Source organism: Chroicocephalus ridibundus, chromosome 10 (genome assembly GCF_963924245.1).
Source record: "Chroicocephalus ridibundus chromosome 10, bChrRid1.1, whole genome shotgun sequence".
NCBI lineage: Eukaryota > Metazoa > Chordata > Aves > Charadriiformes > Laridae > Chroicocephalus > Chroicocephalus ridibundus.
Window position 1 is genome coordinate 21,948,543 of NC_086293.1, and position 22,292 is coordinate 21,970,834.

A 22,292-nucleotide genomic window follows, 5' to 3' on the forward strand; every position below is an offset into this window, starting at 1 on the left:
ACAGGACATAATGACTGTCTTTTTGCAATTTTCTAAAGTAATAGCACTAGTTTTGTGTAAATACGGGTGTACTTAACTTTCTTCCAACACTTCTTAACAATACATTGACCGCTTATTCAGCTTTAAGTGTCTCTGAAGTTCCTCAGGCCGCTGTTTCACCAACGGCTTGGCCTGCAGCAGTGTCCTGTCCCTGGAAGCAGGGGGGTTGCTTTGCTCTTTCCTCTTTTCCCCTCCGCAGCTCCTGGCTGTTTGGTCCCGCTGCCTCCCTTGTGCCAACTCGGCCTCTCCCTGAAGCCCTGTGTCACCTCACTAACCCCGAGGAGAGCTGTCTGGTGTTGCCGAGTTGAACCTGACTCGGTCTGAGCTTCAACTTTGCCTTCCATCAGACCATCCGGGAGCTGTGGGAGCCCTGTGGGAGGATGAGCGTGGTGTTGGGGAAGTGGAGGTGGGAGCAGGAACTTCCCGGCTTGCAGAACTGCAGCCTCTGTCGCCAGGGTGTGCCAGCGTGAATACCTTCTCAGCGTGCTCCGCTTCACTGATGACTGCTTCTAGGTAGCCGACTATATACAAATAGCTACGGAGATTACTAGAATAACAAATAAAGCGTCTGATTGCCCTGGCTTGAAACTACATCAGTAGAAATGTGTTTTTTTGACTTGCATGTTTTAACTTTACAATGGAAGTGAAGGGGAAAAAAAAAATATCTACTCTCATGCTTCTAAAAGTATGCTTAAAGTGAAATGGAGCCTTTCCTTGTCTATAGCAGCATGTATCCTTAGTTGCGGCTTGCTTGTATCCTTCCGCGTACAAGTACACGTGCTTGTCCATGTATCCTTACTTGTGCTGCTCTTGCTTGTGGGCAGGCCGAGGGAAGGTCAGGTGTACTTAGCTTCTGTTTGTGTTGGGGAGAGGGGAGGAAAAGTGTAGGAAATTATTCTGATACCTAAATTACAAAGTTTCACACGTATTTCAGAGACGGTAACCAGAAGCATGCAGCGAGAAAACTTATTCAAAGTATTATTTACTCTGTGGTAAAAATAAAACACTTGGAGAGGGGGGAAGAGATGGACTTTAAAATAATTGGTCTTCATGCATAGCTGTTCTGCCCGAAACTTACCTTCCCGTAATAATGAATTACTTAAGCCTAAGATCTCCAGGTGTCCCTAGAAAATGCATACGGATAAGTCTTGTTCTTTACTCTTGTGGTTTTTTAGAGTGTTTTCCCCTCTTATAGCACTGTCCCCTCATAAAATAGTTCAGTTGGAAGCTACCTCTGGAAGTCATCTGGTTTTACCCCTTAAAGGTGGGTCAGCCATCTCTAAGGGGGTCACATTTCCCAAGATCATTTAGGGCTTCATGGACAACCCGAGGGTACAGCACTTCTCTGAAGAGGCTAAAGGCAACGCGGGACTCTGTACATTCTGTGAAGTCTTGCAAAGGATCTCATGATGACCTTCTTTCTTCCTGTGTCGTAATGCTTTTTTGAGAGAGTTTTCACTTTAAGGTTTGTAGATTATTTTTTTTCCCCCCATCAATAAGTCATCCGTTTAATATAAGCTTATTCCCAAGTGCGATATTGCAATAGCTAGATCAGCATGGAATAATAAATTATTGGAAGATATGCCTCAGTCTTTCTTGGCGTGACCTTCATGGAGGGCCTTATCAGCTTTGTTCGTGCTACTTCAGCATGGCCAATCAAGCTTATTGACATACTCTAATCATTATAGGCTTTTCCTCCCTTTGAAGAACACAGACTTTTTTCTGACATGTAGTTAGAACATATTCAAACACGTAAGATCCTTGGATGACTTGACAAAGGAGAGGGCAGAGGCCTTCATTGCCTTTATCCTCTTCAGAACAGTATTGCTCACTGGTTCGTTTGGGAGATGAAGTATAAAGTATATTCCAAGTGGATTTTCTGTGAGGTCTTTTGCAAAAGAACCCTTTTATTCCTTATTAGCAATTATCTCTTTCCATCACTTACTATTTGTAGCAGTCTCAAACGCAGGATTACAAATAAATGACTGTAAAAGACAGGTTATTTGACATACAAGAAATGGACAACTTGGAATTATGCCCTTCTGGTCATCCTGCGTTCTCTTTGTAGCTCTCAATTTAGGAAAGGCCTTAGTGGCTGGTTTTAATTTAAAGGGAATTTGTGCAACCAGCGGTTTCTTTATTGTTCAGAAATCAAATATAATGCATATAATTCTGAGCTTTACTGTGCATTCAGAAAGAAGTCTTGTGGGTTGCCAGTCTGACCCTCACCATCAGAGATATTCCAAGCTGTCCGGAGTTGGAAGCTGCTCGGCTCCCCGCTTGTGCGTACAGCTGCTGAAAGCTTTAGGAACAGCATGTCTGGGAAACGGTGGTGGGACGCTTGAACTCCACCAGTTCCTGTTCTTTTCAAAGCATTTCCTAACGAAAGTTGTGGTATCGGTTTTGATCCATGATTTGCATTGCTTTACAGAGGGTTTCTTCATGAGTAATTCATGCCCTCCAGTTGTGCGTGTCTCTCTCCCCCCTCACACCTCCTATTTCTGTTTAAATTTGGGGAGATTTCCTATCCCGTAAAACATCTTCCTTATTCATCACAATGCCCTCCCCGAAGGTGCCTGGCAAAATCCTGTGTGACTTGTAGCATCTCCCCAGGTGTTACTGTATATGAAAGCAGAGAATAATTTAGTTGTTTCTGAATAAAGATTCTTAACAAAAAAAAAAAAAGGGGGGGTGGGTGGGAAGGGGGAAGTTTCATACTCACTGCATGATATAGACAATATTTCCTGAGACAGGAGATACTAACCTCAAAGAATTTAAAATAAAACATTGATTTTATTATTTTTTTGAAAGGGGAATAGGGGAGGCAAAAATGGTAGAATAGTCAGTCTTTTTATCCTATGTGCAGATGAAATTGATTAAACCTTAAAAACTCGCCTCAGTCCACCCGGTTTATTAATTGAAGAATTTCCTCTTCCCCAGAATGGGAAGTGCACATTAAAACAGAGCTTTGCCCCTGAGTAGCAATGATACTTGAGAACGGTACATTTTCTACAATCCTATTTTCTCTTCTGCACTGGAGGAAATCCTAACATGGTAAAAAGCATATTTAAAAAAAAAAAAAGGTATGTTTAAGGAAGTCCCCTTTCATTTCCTTGTAAAGCATGAAATCAAATTATAGCCCATGGCCCACAATTATTTTATTTTTACATTTCAAATTCCATTTTCTGCTTCCTTTCGGTGCCTGTGAACAGGAGTTGTACTGTTTGTGCAAAGTCAGTTAAAAAGATTACCACAAGGAGAACGGGACCCAGTAGCTTAAAGAAGGCAGGAGTCAGAATCTGTGCTTGTATTCTGTGCCGGTGCGGCGCGCGAAACCTCCCACTCGCTCATGCAGGACTCAGCCCCCCTCCTCTTCCCCCCACTGGCCCAGGTTTTACTGGTTTTTATATATATATGTATATATAAAGCCAAGTTGCTTTGTATTGATGGATTGTGGGGAATCTAATGGAATACTAAACTTAACACTTGCCGAAATAGTAGTACTTTGAAGTGCTCTGATATTCTTGATCTACATCTGTTGAAGGGAAAACAATTGAGATTCCGCCCATTTATTGAAAATGCCTTTTGGGTCTCCTTTTCAGTAAGGATGAAATTGCTTTACACTTTGCGACACTTTAGTGCTTGGAGTTTATAACCAAAGGGTTCTGAAAGGGGGTATACAGTGCCCATATAATAAAGTAGTAATAAGCTTTTGGAACTGATAAATTAATATGAGAGGCTGGAATGTTTTGGGACGGTGGTTTTTTTTTTACTCTAGACCTCATGATGCTCTCTTAAACATACTGCAAATGTTGTGCTTTGCTGTACGGCTCTCTCTACACACAGCTCAGCCTGGGAGTTTGGGTACGTGGTTTACAAGTGTGCAACAGGTTGCACAAACAGACGGGGTTTTGAGTTCCTGTACACGCAGAACTGCAACAACTTCTGTGACCGAGGTTGAAGGAGATTTGTTAAAGAAGATGTAACGTTCTGTTCCAAAATAAACATGGCGATTATAGTGCTTTACAGTTTTTAAAAATGCAGCCTGTAGGCTGGGTTACTCACATGGTGTTTTCCTGTGAATACTGGATCTGGTTTTACTAATTGCATGCTTTTGCACAAGGATGTGAGACATAGCATGTAAACGCTGCGGAGTATGCCTACTTCAGCTTCTGTGAGCAAAATCAAGTGTGCTTTATTTGTATAAGCTGTGTGGAAATCAAAGGTGGGTGTGACAACACTTAACACATTTGAGGAGTGAATCTGATGCGGGGGGTGAAGGTCTGCAGCCTTGTCGCCCAGAGCTCTGGGCAGCCCTTTCTTCTTGTGTCAGTACGGGTTTGAAGACAGAATGCACTAAATAACATAAATGCAATAAATTTTCTCCTAAAGTTTAAAAGTTCATCAGTACAATTTTTTTATTTTTTTTTTTTTTAATGCATGCTGTTCTTCTGGGTCATCTCTCTTTTTCAGTGTGCTCAGACAGCAGCCAGGGAGTTCTTTCAGAATCAAGAGCGAGAGCTGGGTATGAACGATGTGTTGCACGTGGTATCGTTTCGCTCTTCCCTTGGAGAGACCGAGCCGATGGCCAGTTTCGGGAAACTGAGTTGCTGGTGGCTGCTGCCTTCTGAAACTTGTCATAATCTGTGACATCTCTGATTGAACTAGTCCGATGAGTGAAGAGTAACAAATTACTTCCCTCATGATTGTTTATAATGCGATACTCCCCAGAATTCAGAAACAAGAGCGGGATGGATGTGATTGTCAAAGCAGGGACTGGACTTTTTCTTTGTGTTCTCCGTGAAGGTGTTTTTCTTAGTACCTGTGAGTTCTGTGTTCCCTGGCACTTCTGTGGTACAAAGGAGTGTGGCCGGCACTTCTTGCGGTCTTTTCTCTGGGATGCTGTGCGGCCGGTCTTATTGCATTTTCCCCGTATCTGGCTGTCATCCAGATGCTCTCTGTTCACGTGTTATCTTTCTGGTTTGTTTTTCTTCACTCGGACTATCTACTTTACTTTGTGTTTTCGCTGTGGTTTAGCTGCTTATCTTGCAATATAATTCCCATCTTTCCCCACCCCCTTGTGTTTTCTGATGACAGCTAGTTTGTTTCGTTTGGTCGTTACAGGGCTACATCTGAGCTGTGTGTCATCACGCGAAGGATTCTCTGATAGCCGATCTTTCATTTTCCAACAAAGTGAGAAATCGCACGTCAGGAGGACTTTTTATCTTTCTGAGTGTTCTTGAACACCTCTTTCATAGATGAAACAGCAAATGAAAGGTTACACCCCTGTTTTTTCTCTAGGGGGGATCGTTTGAATACCTTGGTTTAACTTTATTATTGTTTCTATATGACCTGCTTCAACGCAGATAAAATGTTTTTCTTAATTGCTGCGCTTCCTGTCCTTTGCACGTGTCTGCTTCATTCAAGGTAGTTTCAGGCTGTTTGCCTGCTTTGAGGGCTTGAGGAACACTCATCTCTTCCGTATCACTCTTCTTAACTGTGTAGGACCGTATCTTGTCTCCTTTTTTGAGCAAAAGCAAAGCGTTTCAGTTCTTTCTTTGTTCCATTTCATGCAAGAGCTCACGGCAGGTGGTCTGTGGTCAGACAGTGCAGGTTTGAGGGATACTCTCACCTTCTTTTGTTATTGTTTTTGGGGTCTCCATTTGGGATGGCTGTAATGTTTTTATGTCTCAGTTGAAAGGTCTTCCCAAGTGAGATTACTTCGAGATAGTCCATCCTCACTTCACCTTTCCTGGTTAAATCTTGCTCTGCGGTAGAAAATTTTTCAGGAGTGTTGCTCTTGTTGACTGAAAACCAATGGGATAGTGAGTTGATTGATTACTAGTGTGATAGGGATTATTTAAGTAGAGAATAGGAAGTTAAACATATTGTTAGTCTGCTATTACTGCTATTTACATGCTATGAGGAAAAAGTGTACTGAATGAGATGTTCCACGTTTGGGGTGGTGGTGGGTTTATAGTTTTGTCACCGTGTTCCAAGTGTCTTGGCAGCTTTCCTGATTAGAAATGTTACATTTGTGAATCCCTGTGTACTTTGTTTTGACTTCCCTAGGTTATTTCATTTTAGTATTTAATGAACTATTATGCATGGATGAAGGGCAACGAAGGAAGTGGGTTATAGAATAAAACAAAATGTAGAACTCTCTAGAAGACTTGAGGGATTGGGAAGAAGGTGAGTTGTCAAAGATGGCCTATTAAACAACTCAAAGAGGAAAGTTGTGAAACAATCTCAGCTGCTTTTTTTTTTTTTTTCCGTCTTGTTACCCAAGGGTCCTGTAAACTTGAGCATTCACGTCTTGATATGCACGAGTAGACATGTACAAAATGCCCTCATGCCTGGAGGAGAGTGCAGTTAAAGTATTTCTGTCGGTGCTGTCTTGATCTTTCCCTTGGTTCCACGACTCTGTTGAAGGGCAGCAGCTTCTCACCTTGCGTGGGTGCCAGCTCTCCCCTTGCCACGCTTTCTTGTACCGTCTTGCAACATCTCCTACGAACTGTGGCGGGTTAGCAGGTTAAGGCTTTGGAGGGGAGGGACGGTAGTTGTACCGAGGCACATATTTGTGAGCTTGGCTATGCTGCCGTTTCCTTGACTTGTAATATGTTTTTGACTGGAATGTCGTGATTATTTTTCCTTTACTCATCTCTTTGCTCTGAAACGCCCCGAGTTAGACATTCTTGACCTTCTAGCAACTGGGCCGATGATTTTTATAGCTCTTTTAAAGTGTTGCTAATAGATTAATAAATACAGCCATTACAAGTATTTGCTTTATAACAAATGTATTCAGAGCAGTTGATTTAGTGGTTCAAGATAACTTGTACTGAAACAGCATATAACAGTTTCAGAGCAGATTTTGTCTCCTGTTGGGGTGAAGAGACACCATATACCACATATAATGCATCTTATCACCATACACCACATACAATGCATCTTATCAGGCAGCCTTTTCTAAGCCAGATTTGGATCTGGTTATTTTGGCTTAATTCTGGAGCATCATGATTGCTGTGCTCCAGTAGTGTCATAGCAGAGTTAGACAAAACTTAAGCTGCAGTTTTGTTATTTTACTAGATGCACTTTTAATAGTATTTAATAATTCATTTGACTTGATGGTTTATTAATTATTAATTCCCATTTATTTTAAGGATGTCACCTGGGTAGTAAAAATTACTATGTGGTTTAGTTTAATATTAAATATATGTGTTGTATTAAGTTTGAAAAAAACCAACCCTGCTGTATGTACTCACAAAAGTGCCTGCATTCTGATTGTTCAGCATTTTGTCCCACTTGAACTATTTTCATGCTGTTCATTCCTCTCGCTTCCGCTCCTTTAGGTCTGCCCTTCTGTGTGGGGTATGAAGTCTGAGCCTTCATGATGCTTGTATTCTAATTTAAGCAAGTTCTAGATTAACACAATTCTTGAAACAATAAAAATTAAAAATACTTTTGAAGATATAAAGTCTATCTTCAATTTGTTATGGAGAGATATTTGAAATGATTGGTGAAAATTCTGCAGGAACTTTGGAAATGTCATAATTATCCAACTAGTGCTCTGAAGGGTTTAGCATTTGTTATTACAAATGAAAGCTTTGGTAGGTTGAAAATAGTCATTTGTTGTAACCATAATTTTTTTTTTTTCTTGTTGTTGCTCCCACCCACCCACTCACCCATGCACTTCAACCTCAGAATGACTTCCTCTCCTGAGTTCATGGGAATTACGAACAAGGGTAGCTGTTGTCATAGCCATTGTAAAAGCTTTTTAAAAAAAAAAAAAAAGTGGAAGGGGGAGGAAGGCTGGAGAGGGCAAAGGAACAAGGACCAGTTGTATCGATTTCTTGTTCTTCTGATCAAAAGCTTAAGGCAAATATTTAAAGTACTTAATTTTAGAATGCAGCAATTTTGCACAATTTGTAACTTCGATCATTTTTCAAAATGTATTTTTTGACATACGACTTTCTGGTTGTTCAGCTTTAGATTTTGTTTTATGTTTAAACCTTCTCAGCACTAAAGTCCGTTGCGCTTTTCTGGCATTCAGAGTATTTCAGTTACCTGGAGACGAGAAAATTCTGAATGTAATTAGTGGAAGGCCCAACAATCATCAAAAGCTTCCTTGAAAACTTATTTAAATCCATGAAATTCAGGTTACTTCAATCAAAGGATTAAGGGTTCATGGCAACAATATTTTGAAAACCAAAATAAAAATAATCCATAAGCATGCTAGGTAACTTCAGCCTAAAATGTCGCAAACTTTTCTTGAAGAGATCTAAGAATTGGATCTGTTTGTGGATGTGTACGAAGGTACATATTCAAGTTATGTAGATTGGGGGTGAACGACAACATATTGCAGGGCTTAAATCACCTTTCCCTCACCTTGAGGGATTGTGGGAATTTATTTAGACTTGGGGTAAGCCCAAGTGGGGTCATCTTGTTTTCACTTTATCAAATTCTGGACTGTGAAAGAAGGAACGGTGGGAAGCAGGTGGGGACTGAGGATTGCAGACGTAGTGTTGGGGCATGTAGTTGGCTCTTACTGGGGTCGCTCTGCACGTGCAACTGTCTGCGATGCTGTTGCGTGTTTCTCTGGCTGCACCATATTCTTATTTAGCTCTTAGATTATCTTTTAATTGACACAAATGTCATGCTTGTGTTGCTGCAGGGGTAGTTTTCTTAGGTTTGTTGTGTTTGGTTGTTTTTTTTAATCATAACATCCTTAGACTTGAACTGTTAATGTAGAAGAATATATAAGCTATTGTATGCTTCCGTATTTTTTTTTTTTTTAATGATCTGATGGTAGCATATAATAGCTTAAATTTCTGAGGTCTTATTTTCAAACACAGCCGGCATTCAGTCCTTGCTTTGACCTATGTTTTATTCATGTTTCTGGGCGTTTTTACATGTCCTGACAGTTTTTATGGAAACTATTTGAGAAAATGATCCTTAATATCTTTATGCTGCTGCAATACTGACTCTGAATTCTCCTCCAGGTGCCCAGATTATTGATTTGATGATGCTTGTAATAGATGTGACAAAAGGGATGCAGACGCAGTCAGCAGAGTGCTTGGTAATTGGGCAAATTGCCTGCCAGAAGATGGTGGTAGTTCTGAACAAAATAGATCTCCTTCCAGAGGGGAAGAGGCAAAGTGCCATTGAGAAGATGACTAAGAAAATGCAGAAGACCTTGGAAAACACAAAGTAAGTTAACAGTGATATTAACAACTAACTCGTAACAAAATGTTTAACAAAAATATTTCAGCCACGTTTCCCTTCCAACGTGCTCCTAAACACACCAAATCTGGCCCCTACTAGGTGAAATACAAACAGAGAAACGGCTAGCAAAGATGATGAGTGGGAAGACTATCAGAAACTCAAATGCAGTCCTGAATTTGCAACTGCAAGTATCATGTGTAGAGAAATACTTTCCTATAATGAAGCTTTTCTGTTTAAAGGGCTGTTTGGGAGACTGGGTAAAACAAAGCCAGAATACCCAGAACTGGGTGAAAAACTGATGTTTTTTTGGTTGTTGGAAAGAAAATGTTAGGGTTTTTCCTTAAATGAGGGTCAAAAAAATGATCAACCTAACTAGGGAAAACAGAATGATGGATGTTTATATGATGTAATGTGGCTCTGGCTGGGATGATGTTTATTAGTCCTGTTTAGGTAAATTAATTGAGGCGTACATAATGAGTGGAGTGCAGCGAAATTCGTGAGTGGAAATAAGGCTGTTATGAAGTGGGAAGATACAGTACAGACACAATACTCATCTACTGGTTCCACAAATTGAAATGCAGCTTCCATTTCAACTGTGCCACTGCCACAGTAGTGACTGCAGAGCCCTTGGTGTCTTTCTAGCTCCCGTGGTGCTCTTGGGTCTGTTCTTTTTGCTGGGAATGTTTCAGAGGTCACCAAGAATGTGAAACTCTCTCTTGTGAACTTAGACAGAACCCTGCAACTTTCAATTCTCTCTTGGAATTATCGGTTTAAGGGCAAATAAATACAGGGTGGCTTGGTTTTCTCTGTAGTTTGCAGCCCCTTGTTTTAGGGGAGCTGGGGAAAGGAGACACCTGCAATAGCTCAAAGCATTTTGGATCAACGGTTTTCTATAGCTGTGAGTTTACTGATGAAATTCACAGGTAATCCTAATGGGGACAGCATTGAGATAATGACGTTAATAAAAATTTAGAGATAATTATCTAATGACTTTCTTATGGTTTTATTTGGTTGTTTGAAATGTTGATATATTAGAATGTGAATTAAGCAACATTACAATTAATAGTTATTTTCTATCTGTTTCTCATCTATGTCAAGATGATAATGATTTTTATGAGTTTATCTTAATATACTGCTCATTTTTATTTTGTTGTTCTTCTAAAATTTTATTGTTCTTGAACTGCAGTAATTGTTGCTGCAGGTGGTACTTCCTTCTTGCTTTAGTCCAAGATGGTATTGTGAATGACTGGGAAAAAAAGGACCTTGCTAGTTGCATATTCATAAAAGGAAGACAAATTTCTGTGTTGAGAAATACTTTGTATGTGTGCTGTTTGAATTAAAACTTCTCTTTGTATCCTGGAGTACAGATGGGTCTTTAACGCATGTCTTGAAAATGATCAGCCTCTGTCAAAACCGAAGGGGGAAGTGAGTTTTTGAAAGAGCTGACATGCCAACCGTGAGGTCCTTACCTCCTGTCCCCTTTTAGACAAGGATATGGATCAGCTGGTCACAACAGCCGTGATTCCGCCTGGAGAGAAGTGGTCCTGTGACAATGTTTTAGTTTCTCGTTTGAACTCTGGATCCTAGAAACGCTCTTTTATTGGACGTGTCTGTGTATTGTTCTCATAAGAAAAACCCAGTTTTTGCATGTGCAGTCCGTGCTTTATGGTGCTTTGACAGCACTGCTGACCTGGGCTTGATTGTAAAGTGCTCGTCCTGTTGTGTCTCAGGCGTGTCTTGGTTCTCAACAGCCTCTTTTCCCCACTCGAATTTGAATTTCCAAATGCATGCTTTCTAACTGGTTTTGTATTTCTAAACTGCTCTTATTAGCAAAGCACTTCTGAGACCATTTGACAGCTGCCTCTGACCCCAAAAACTTGGCAAAGAGTTTTTTTCCAGGAGTGGTTTACTTGGTGATTGTTATTTCCCTACACACACAGGCACGCGTGCATCATTCCATAGCAGTAAGCGAATCTGAAGTCTGTTGCAGCTGGAGAGTAGGTGTTGCCCTTGATGCTGGGGAAATTATTGTAGTGTTGTCAGGAGATACCAAAGAAGGTGGAAGAAATAGGTAGAGGAAAGTAACTGTCATATATTTGAATAGTTTGACACTTGTAAATTTAACCTAATCAAAACTTGCTTGTTCCATGGCTTGACGCCAAAAGTAAAAGCAAGCTGTCCCTACGAATGGAATTGCTATTTTTTTCACAGTTTTTTGCACACGCCAGCTTTTATCTTTGTCCGGCAGGATCTAAACTCTGACAATAAATCGGTGTGATGGAGTAAGAGTTTTAGTAGGGCTGAATCAGGTTTGGAAATGCCTCCAAAGGCAGAAAGTGATTACTCCAGTTTGTTCTGATATATGGGGAAAAGGAATAAAGCACCTGGTTCAGCATAAATTTCTATATATTGCAATATAGTGCCCTACAGCATTTGTATGAAAATAAATTTCCAAAAGTTTTATGGTTGATCACAGGGATTTTCAGTGCATGTTTTTGTTACCCTTTATCCCTAGATGCCTCAGACTTACAGCATATAAACAAAGAAAATTCCTTATACTCTTGATTACTGTTTGACCACTAAATGAGCTCCCTCTGTAGAACTTAGCAATTTTTCTTTATCAAGGTGCACTGTCTTTTTCCTCCCAGCTCACTCCCTTTTTGAGATAAAGTTTGTGGGGGGTGGGTGTCAAAAGGATGACAAGAATAATTACTGTTGGTCTGAATCCGTTGCATAAGAATCAAGTATCTATGAGAACCAATCACTGTTTTGTTTTATTGCTGGTTATTATTCCATTGCTTTAAAATATATTATGTATTTTACATGCTTAATCCTGACTTTTGCAAAAATGCAGTGGTAATTTGGCTTGTAGTCTAACTTCCCTTTCCAAATATAGGCAAAACAAGCTTTTGGATGATTGAAACACTAGGCTTTAGGGAGCAAAAGTTGCAGACTTAGTCAGCAGACTTTAAAGAAGCTGCTGAATGTTAAGAATTTGAAGAGTAAAATTCATTGCAAGAGAAAAGCTAAACTGAGGTCAAGGGTGGAATTACTGCTCTTCTCTGAACCTTTGCATGTTTGAGATTGGGGGTTTCATGAACTTTGATTTCAGTAGATTTAGATATTTCTGTTGTCTGCAGGGCTTGCCTGCAGACTCAGGTAGACATCATGTGCCATCTTGCAGTTGGCTCCACTTTGGAAGGTTATGACTCTATAGCTAGGATTGTAATTGCTTTAACGAAGGTTGAAAACAGTGCTAGTCTCCAGGTAAAACGGCCTGAATGCAAAGCCACTGCGATAAGGCTGGGTAACAGACCCTTGCTTCTGAAATAAACTGACTGCCACAGAGTCGATTCAGTAGCTAATATTAAGCAGGATTGAAGACTTCATAGTCAAGTCCAGTAGCGCACGTATTTGTAATTCGAGAAAAAATTGTCAGTTCTTCTCTATGGGGGAGGAGCAGATAAATTGGAATTTGAGGGAGTTTCCTTGCCTTCCTTGTCAGATGAGCCTGGAACTACTTTACATTGACACGTGTAGGAGATCGGTGGTCTAATGGTGGGAGTCTTTCTCTCTTTCAGGTTCTGTGGGTGTCCTATTGTTGCTGTTGCAGCAAAGCCCGGTGGACCAGAAGCCCCAGAGTCTGAGAATCCGCTAGGTGTTTCTGAATTAATTGAGGTACCTGCTGAAGAACATAATAACAACATAAAATGTGCTCAAACTTTTCTTTTAAGTCTTTTGGAGTATATTCTATTAGTATCTAGAGCTGAGGAACTCCTGCAATAATGTCAGTTTTAAGGAACCTGATTCTTTAGAGATTCCTTCCAGTGAATGGAGAAGTTGAGGTTGCATGCCCCGAAAGTGGATGGTCTTTTTCAACTAATAGGCTTCAGGGCCTTTGAATAGCTGTGTCTAAAGAAACAGCTACCACATGTGTGGCGAAATTTGTTTTAAAGTTGTAAAGAATTATGAAGCATAATGAATAAAAATAGCGTTAAAATTCCCCCATATCCTTGGTGTAGGTACTGTTTTATGATTGTACCACAGTTAAGAAAACAGCAAAGTTGTGGTCAGGCACTTAAAAGTTACATGTTGGGAATTGTCTCCTTCCTTCGTGGGTGTATTATGATCCAGTGTTTAAGTGCATGATTCTTTATTCCAAACAACCCCTATCTTCTTCCTTGCACAGGACGGACAGGGCTCAACTACTGAGCAGGTAGTCCGTATTTTGTTTTAGTTCTCATTATTCTCTGTGTGGCCTCATGACTCCATTCAAATACTGCTCTGCGTTCAGAATGATTAATTTCCTCCTGGACTTTTCTTTGGCACACATCACTGTGGTCATGAGCACTTGGCAAACAGTTAATTTACTTCCAGAAGACCTGTAGGAAGTATAGAGGTGACTTTAATCCATATTTAGATTGGGAGGCCGAGGCACAAAGGAGTTAAGTCCACCGAGTTTACTGGTTTTGGTTGCCAAATTTGAGGAAACTAGGAACTCTTTTGGGACGTGCTCGTGTTCAGATCATAGTACCAGCCAATTTTGATTGCAATTGCGAGTGCTTAGCACTTCTGTTACGCTTTGAGGTTTCTGGTTTGACAGTGTGAGGTGTATAGTCAGTGATTACCTGTGGAAAGTTTCGTTTTTAAGAGAATGACAGTACACGGGAGTTCTGGCATAAGCAAGCGTAGAATCCATTCTCTAGAGGGGCACCACCTGCCTTCGTGATAAGACAGTCTTTCTCCGATACGCTGCCTTACTGACTGCATGCCTTGCACATCTGCAACAGATAAAACGCATGGCCTGGATTTACCCTGTGCCCTGAATGTGAGGTAGGGCCTGGAAAGAACTGTATGATTGTATAACTAACCTTATATATCAGACCCATGTGAACAAGAGAAGATTTTAAGCAAGCTGATGCTCCACAAGTATCCTTAGTTCCAGCTGTAGGGAAAAGTAGCATCTTTGCCCCGGAGGGGTGCCGCTGTTACGTGCAGACAGCAGAAAGTAGTCCTAAAACAAAGGTATTATTCTTTGCAGACTTGACAAGGTCTGATTCAGGTGCTTTGGATGCTGCCAGGTTTTAAATACGTGTAAACTGCTGAAGCCAGGGTGCAGCACCAGTCGTCAAAAATCTAGGGATGTCTGGCCCAAGGTTTGTACAAAGGCAGGATGTTCCACAGGGCTGCTGAGCACGGAATGTCATGCCTCTTCCCAGGCACGTGGGGCCTGCGACGGGCATGGAGGCGTGACGTGGCCTTAGAAGAAACATAGCAAGAACTAGGCTGCCCACAGCAATGTCTAGAGAGGTAGAGGTAGGCCAGTTCTTAGTTCCGTCTTCATCTGGTTTCGGGTAGAGTTACTGGGATGTTCCAAAGGGTTAAAACCTTTGAAGGAAATACCCATGTTGCAGCTGTTTCTGTCAACTCTGAGACCTAATATTGGAAGAGCTGGCAAATGCTGTGTGAGCCCTGCCATTGAGCTTCAAGGTATTATCCTTTCTGTCCTTGATAAGAGACTCCCTCCGTTGTTCTGCCATTACAACTTGGTTGTAACCTGCAGTCTCTGACCTTAAAAGCAGACGTTACAGTCAGTGCCGAGTTTAAATGCTGATGTTATAACAGAGGCAGAGATCAAAAGTGATTTGAGACAGGGGTGAACCAGTTCCTCTGAAGCACCATTGGGTACACAACTGCCTTTCTCTAACTAAAAGTCTTCTGTCTATGATTGTATATTTTAAAAAACTGTTTATAAGCAAAACAGAAATCCTAAACTTGGAGAATTTCTCCAGAAAATGGTACTTAGGTAGCTATTTTTCTTAGTGGTTTAATCCTCCAAGAAGTGTTAACAGAGATCTGAAGGGGAAGTCGACTTTGAAAACTTAACACAATGTAATAGTTTTTTGGGGAAGGAGGCAGGGAGATGGGCTTTATGGGGCACTAATATCTGTATATAAGTTCATTTTCACAAAATCCAAAAAAGCTGAAGTAGCAAAACACACTGTAAAATCGTGCTTTTGAGAGAGGAGGAAAAGAAACGGGGGGGGGGGGGGGGACGGGGGACGGACGGGACGTACAGGACTCTTTTTCTCTTTGCTTTGCTGCAGTGTTTATATTGAGTTTGGCAGCAACTTTATTGCCAGTGTAGTTTTGCTAACCAAGCGAAATGTGCAGCACCAAATCTTTCTAAGGCAGAAAATCGAACTGTTCCTGCTGCTAAGTGTGCGTCTCCTCTATGGCGCGCACAGTTAATTTGACATTGGTGCGTTCTAAGCTCATTGGGAGATGCCTGAAATCAGTAAAACTGCAAACTGGTTCAATCAATCATCCGCTTGCCTTCCTTTTGCTGTATGGCTGTTGTGACTTTTCACCCAGGCATGGTTCTGCTTTTATCTTTTTTCCAGGTCCTGAAGTCTCAGGCTTACCTGCCATCAAGAGACCCCTCGGGACACTTCCTTATGGCAGTCGACCACTGTTTCTCTATCAAGGGTCAAGGCACGGTGATGACAGGGACTATTCTGTCTGGCTCTGTTAGCCTTGGTGACAATGTGGAGATTCCTGCCCTGAAGGTGAGTCTCTCATTTTCACTCCCCTCCCCCCCCAGCTTTCCTGATAGAAAGACACACTCAACAAAGAAGAGTGTGTTCTCTTCCAATCTGAAATTATTCAGTTATTTTCAATGTATGTTGGGGTTTTTTTGTATCCTACTATAAGCTGGTTTGTAGCAGAAAGAGACACAGACACTTTTTTTTTAAATAAGGGGGCCAGTAAAGTTACCTGCTCAATTTTAGTTGAATGAAGAGGAGGGAAGACTGACCTAGATTAGTGTGTTAGACTTTCAAATTCAGAAAAGCAAGGTGGGCTTGTGCCCAAGGACTGCACAAAGTCTGAGTTGAGGTTACTTTCATTTGAGAGGTGCTGCAGTGAGAAGGCTTACAAAAGAACCTGAGTAGGTAGGCTTCCCGAGATGTCTGGCAGCAAAGGAAACATCAAGAAGAGGGCATTAGAATGCTTGATGCACGTTCTCTTTGTTTGCTGGGGCTTTAATTGATGTCAGTGTGTTCTGGGAGAACTGCTGGGTGCAGTATGGGACTTGCTGTGGTCGCGCGTTTTAGAGAGTCTGTAGAAAGTCAAGAGGCCTTTCAATGGCCTTTGAACTGCTTAACTGTTACTATGGGGTTTTTTCCTTAAAATATACTTTAAAAGAAAACAAAGTGACTTTATGCTTGGAACAGGTGAAGCCTATTTCACAGATGCTGATTTGGACAACTTGTACTTTTCCTTTTTATGAATTGCCCAAAATGAGTCAAGACTTGAGGAGTGTTTCATAGCTGCCGCTTGAAGTGGAGACCCAGCCAGTTATGTTCTGAGAGTGGGCAGCTTTTGGCTGAACAAGCCTGAATGGGACCCTTTTGGTACTGTCAGTATTATCCTCAGGTCACGTTACTATAAGGACCTCGTTCTTTCATTGAGTGAACGTGCTTTGTCATTTCTGCCTGTGCCTTGTGGGCAAGTGAAGGACTAAGTGAGGCATTCTGATTTCACCTGAAATATTTTAGTGATAGCTGACAATTAATTTTTGGTCAGCCTCTTTTGTGATACCTGTGGCCATCTAGTTTATATCATGTTGTCCTTTGCGTAAAAGTGATTAGCATTCGATGTACCCCGTCATGTCTGCTCTCCCAGTGGAGCTCCTCACCGCCCATATTCTCATTTCCAGCATGCAGCCCCTTCTGGGAGCCACGCTTGTAATTCCTGCAGGGAATATGCTTTGCTGTGGTTTCAGCCTCTCCTGCTTTCCCCTTCTCAGTGGTCCTTCCCTTTTCTATTGCATCCTGCTTGCTGTCCTGGGCCTGCCTGCACAAGAAGGGGTCCAAGGAGGGACAAGTCGTTAGGAGGGCCAGCCTGATGAGTGCTGAGCGATGGCTCCTGCCCCGTAGGGGCCTTGCATAGCTAGTGGCTGCTTTCCTTTGGCGTAGCACTGGCCAAACTTCCTGTCACTTTGCGCTCTGGGACATATGGGGGTGAGACAGAGCAGAGTAATTGTTTCTTGCAAAGAAAGAATGCGTAACTAGATCATATCTGGAAATGACTGTTGAGCTCTTCATGTATAGTCCAAGAATGTTTTGGAGAAATATGTTTAGGAATTAGTTTGCTCTTTGAGAATCCGTATGAAGCGGAAAATGACAAAAATACAGTGAATAACTTGCATATTGCAAATGGGTGTTTAAAAGGACGGTAGGGAAGGCTTTAAGTGGGGCTTTAGAAGATGTTTTCTTCCCAAGCGATTGGGGGAGCAGTGAAGTGAAGGGCAAGCCATCAGATGAACAGGTCATTGACAACGAGAAGCCAGACCACTTGGCTCTTATGGCGTTAACAAATTCCCTCAGAGTTTCAGTTATTTTCAGTTGCTGTTAATGAATTCTTCCACTGCCCTGTGTGAAATAGAAGATGTGTCCAAACCTCTGAGTGCTAACAGTGGTGGGCAGAGTTTTGCATTTTCTTTTTTGCCACTAGCAGTTTGTGAGTATTGATGTTCATATTGTACAGGTATGGAAACCAAGGCACAGTAAAAGGAAGCAACTTTTGTAAGCTGGAGTTGTGTGTTGTACTTACCCCTGCTAGCATCGTGCAGGGTTGGGTTAGGATACCTATAAAAGGTCAAACCTTTCTCAGGCCTACAAGGTAACGGAGGAAGCACATTTCACAACACGTTGTGGTTTATGACTCTCTCTGACCTCTTTTTGCCCTGACCCTATGGTAACTGAGATTGACAGCTGGTGCCCACTGGGCATTTAGGGACATTACAAGCCAGCTGCTTTTTAAATTTGAGGAACCCTCTCACCAAATGAAGTGGCATCACCTTCCAGTTCTACTAATGGACTTCGACATCTTTGACCGCTTGAACCTGCACAAAGGAGGGACACAGCAATTAAAAATAAACAGTGACATTCTCGAACGCCCATGCTTGCTCTGATTGAGGCTGAGAGCACCAGCAGTGCATGGATTCCTTTATGCCGTTGCCTATGTAAATTGCCATCTGGGGTTGATTATCCATATAGCAAAAAGAAAAATTATATATATGTGTTTGGGAAAAAGCTTTGACACAGCAAACAGTTCACTATCCAATTGAGTTAGTACTATTTGCTCACTAGCACTTGAAATCTACCTTGAAGAGCATGAACCTAGGATTTCTGCAGCAAAAACGTAGCGTTGGCAGAATTCTGAATGTCCTTTAAGATTATTTCAGTGGTCTTTCAATCTCTACAGTCTTCCAGTGTATAAACTGTAACAACTCGTGACATTTTTATTTCAGTTTTATAAAAGTTCCTGGAGTTTGAATAGTAAGGATTTTTTCAATATAGATTCATTTTATTTTACTGATAAGCTTGGCGATAATCACTTCAAAATATTGATCTAAGTATATTTTGTTCGGTGAAATTTCGTTGAAGTGAGCATGACTGTCAAATTCTAGTGCTGCTGTGTCTTTTTGTAGCATGCTTTAATTGAAAAAGGAAAGTGGGGTTTTTTTTCAGTGGAGGGAGAATTATCTTTGCCTTCCTTATCCAGGTGAAAAAAATCATAGTAGCTTAGGAATAGCAGCAACTTAGAAGGCCGATGCAAAACAGGAGAGAACCAGGGCTTTTGTTCTTATCATTGGTTGTCTCCAAAAATAAAAAATCAGTGTGTGAAAAGTAACGCAAAATGTTGTATGGTATGTGGTCTTCCTTCTGTCCAGTGTTAGTGATTCTAGCCTAGTTGCAAGCACGTTGGAAATACTGGAAGATTGTTAATATTCCTTTAAAGATGTTTTGCAGCACAGAAAACGTTCCAGGTTGGTTAATAAGAATCACTCTCTCTGTCTCAAGAAGAAGAGGTCAAGTCTGAACTGAGTGAGGAGGCAGAGATAGATGTACACAGTTAATAGATATAAATCTCGTCGTCCTGAAAGCATTGACTCAGCATTGCCTTACCTGTGATCAAGCGCTGCAGGTATAAAGCAGCCACAAAGCTTGTACGTGGCAGCCAAGTACAAAGACCACTGTTGGTTTATTGGTTTGTTTTTTTTTCAGGATTGGTAAGAAGTAGAAACTTTTCTTCTCACTTTATATTCAGATTCCTGTCTGTTCTGTTTAATGGAATTACTGGCAAATGTTAGAGCGAGCAGGTGCAAGCTGAATGGCTGGTGGAGGTTAATAGCTTCATTGGAGCACATCTAAAAGCACCGTAAGCTGCCATTTTGTACTGCGTTTTGTCGGAAGTTTGTGAGTACCTTGAAGGCTGAGTGGCTGCGTTATTGGTAAACGGTTATGTTGATGTTTTACCTGTAGGGGGATCGTGTGGGGATTTCTGCTTTGTGCTGAAGCTGAATAGTGTATCTGGTGTAATATAGTACAAAGTTATTTCTTATGTAATAAGTGATGTGGACACCCAATCACTGGTCTGAGCTGGGGAGGTGCCTCTTTAGACACTGCCGGATTTTTGGTCTGTGAGGTGTGGTTGAACTGTTACGTTAAAGGGGAAGAGGAATGTTCATACCGGGTCCAACCTTCACCATCCCCGAGGTTTGCAGTAGGCAATTGCTGTTATTAATGTTGAGTGTTTCAATCTCAAAAGTTGCCGGTGTGTTTATGAAATGCTTCTCTTGTAGTTGGAGACTAGTCATCCAGGTGTTTCAGTACGCTGATATACTTTCAAGAGGTCACCCGAGACATCAAATATGAAAATTGTGAGAAACCTGCTTCTGTTATCTAGTCAAGTCTCCTAGCAGGTGAGAGTGGTGGTTTAAACCAGTAGTGGATTCTGCCTTGGCAAGGGCCTATTGGCTCTTAAATTGTATCGCCTTTATGAATTTTAAGAAGCATCATTTTCGAAGTGTGATACTGAGAAGCTTCATGTACTTCTACCACATGAAAAGAGATATTTTATATTTTTAAGCTTCTTTGTTGGCTAGATAGCTTTGGTCTGGTTTTTAGCAAACATTCTTTAGTTTTTATGGCTTATCCAACAAAAAAATTCTCCAGTGTCTGATAGAATAACCCAAATAGTATTTGCAAGACTATTCCCTTCAAACCGCTGTAGCTATTGAAGTCACAACAGATACATCTGCTCTTGCCCACACGGGTACTTCAGCCGATCTGAAGTCCCAAGACCTCTGACTGGCGAGCTTTAGTATATGAATGCAGTAAGAACTAATTTCAGTGTACTTAAGGACTTTTTGCACAATTAGAGAGTTGCATGGTTAAGGTCTTATCAGAGAAGATTTAAATCTCAGGAAACAAAGTTGGACCAAACCCCGCTGAATTGGATCATGAAGATGCTTGTACATGGACTTTCACGGTGAAATCTTAAATCTGTTTTTACCACTTTCATTTTGCATTCTTTGGTCTTCATAATATACCTGTTCCAAATTTCAGGATATCTTGACTTGTTTTTGCATGGCGAATAGATAGAACCCTTGCTAATTTTTTTGAGAGTACGCCTGAATGCTGTTTCTACATCTGTTTTTTTCCAATGCTTCTTGGATGATTCTTGCCCAGTACCGAGAAAAACAGCCTTTAAAATGCAATGGGTCATCTGCTGTGGAAGAAGGCTAGCTCGCCTCGAACGTCGTCTTTTCATGGGAATGCTGTGAAGAAGGGCAGTTTAGAAAATTGGGTTGGGGAGGGGACAGTCAATTAAATGTAACTGACAAAATTGTGAAAAGGCAGTTCATAATACGTATTAAAATGTGGGTGACAAAATGTAAGAATCTTAAATCCTAAATCAATAAATTAAACATATACAGATAATGTTATACATGCAGTTTAACTCAGTACGAGTATTAAAGTGTTTCTTTAATTGTCTGCCGCTTCTAAAGCATGGATTGTGTTTTTTGGAGATTTTCTCCTTTCCTAGAAAACATCCGTGTGAATCCTACTGGTTTTGCATCTGCTGTGGCATTTACTTAGAAGCAGAACACGCAGGATTTAGCTTACACTGGAAAGTACTCGCTTTCAACGTTTAGGATATTATCAGTTGTTTTGGAAGAATTAAACTCCTCAGCACAGTTCTTTGTGGTTAAGTAAAGGATTAAAGACCTGATCCAGTGCCTGTGGAATGAAATTTAGATCTGGCAACAAAAACTTCTCAAATCTTTTTGGCTCGATCTCTTGAGAGAATAAGAGTAGCAGATGCTGAGCTCTTTCTAAAGATCCGTTCCCTCATCTTCAGCGTATTGGTTTTGTAACTTTTTACTGTGTGGGGTTTTTCTGTTTTATTTCTGTTTTAGTTCACACTTTAAAAAAACAAACCAACTCCATGCCCTCAAAAAAACCCAACAAACCCAATCAAAACAAAATCACAAGACCCTAAGGAACAGAATCTATTTTAATTTTTTATAAAAAAAAAAATAAATTCTAGTTAACTTTAGACTTTAAAACGGCTCGGGAATAAAAATGCTCAGGAGGAAATTTGTGTGTTGCTATTCTTTCACTACCTGTTACTGAAGTACAGTGGTTTAGTTCATATCGCTTGCAATTTTTTTATTAAGCGTCATGTAGGTACATTAAAAAGAGGGAGCAAGATAAAGGACTTTGTGTGTTAAGGTTTGTTTTATTCAGGACCAGGGATAAGACATAATAGAAAGGGAGCTGGATATATATCATGGGGTTTTCAAATTTTTTCTACTTGGTCAGAGCAGAAGGGAAGGAAGCCAGGGGAGAGCAGCCAACCTGAGCACTGCTAATCCAAACCATACACTGTATTTTTGGAGCTTGTGTTTCTAATGTGATCTCTGTAGGCAGAAAAGTGGCCTCGTCAGTGCTGGCCAATTAACTCTTCAAATACTAAAATTCCTTTCCAGCTTTTCTTGGAGGTCTAGATGTACCCTGTGCTCGCTGCCAGCTGGAGATAGATGGGATACAGATTGCCTTCTAATGGATTAGAAAAATTACCCAATGTATACCTAAATCTATAATGTTTTTCCTACAGTGGATCTGAAAAGGAAGAGATTTGTGTGTAACTTGTGTCTTGCTTCTATCCACTTAAAC

General features: G+C 40.9%; 1 protein-coding gene across 1 annotated transcript in view; it reads left to right on the plus strand.

The window, feature by feature from the left end:
- EEFSEC (eukaryotic elongation factor, selenocysteine-tRNA specific) overlaps positions 1 to 22,292 on the plus strand; it is a 130,404-nt gene that overhangs the window by 25,298 nt on the left and 82,814 nt on the right. The window contains exons 2-4 of the mRNA XM_063348208.1: positions 9,039 to 9,246; positions 12,843 to 12,939; positions 15,666 to 15,830. Coding sequence (XP_063204278.1) covers positions 9,039 to 9,246; positions 12,843 to 12,939; positions 15,666 to 15,830 — 470 coding nt within the window. The remainder of the gene's footprint in view (positions 1 to 9,038; positions 9,247 to 12,842; positions 12,940 to 15,665; positions 15,831 to 22,292) is intronic.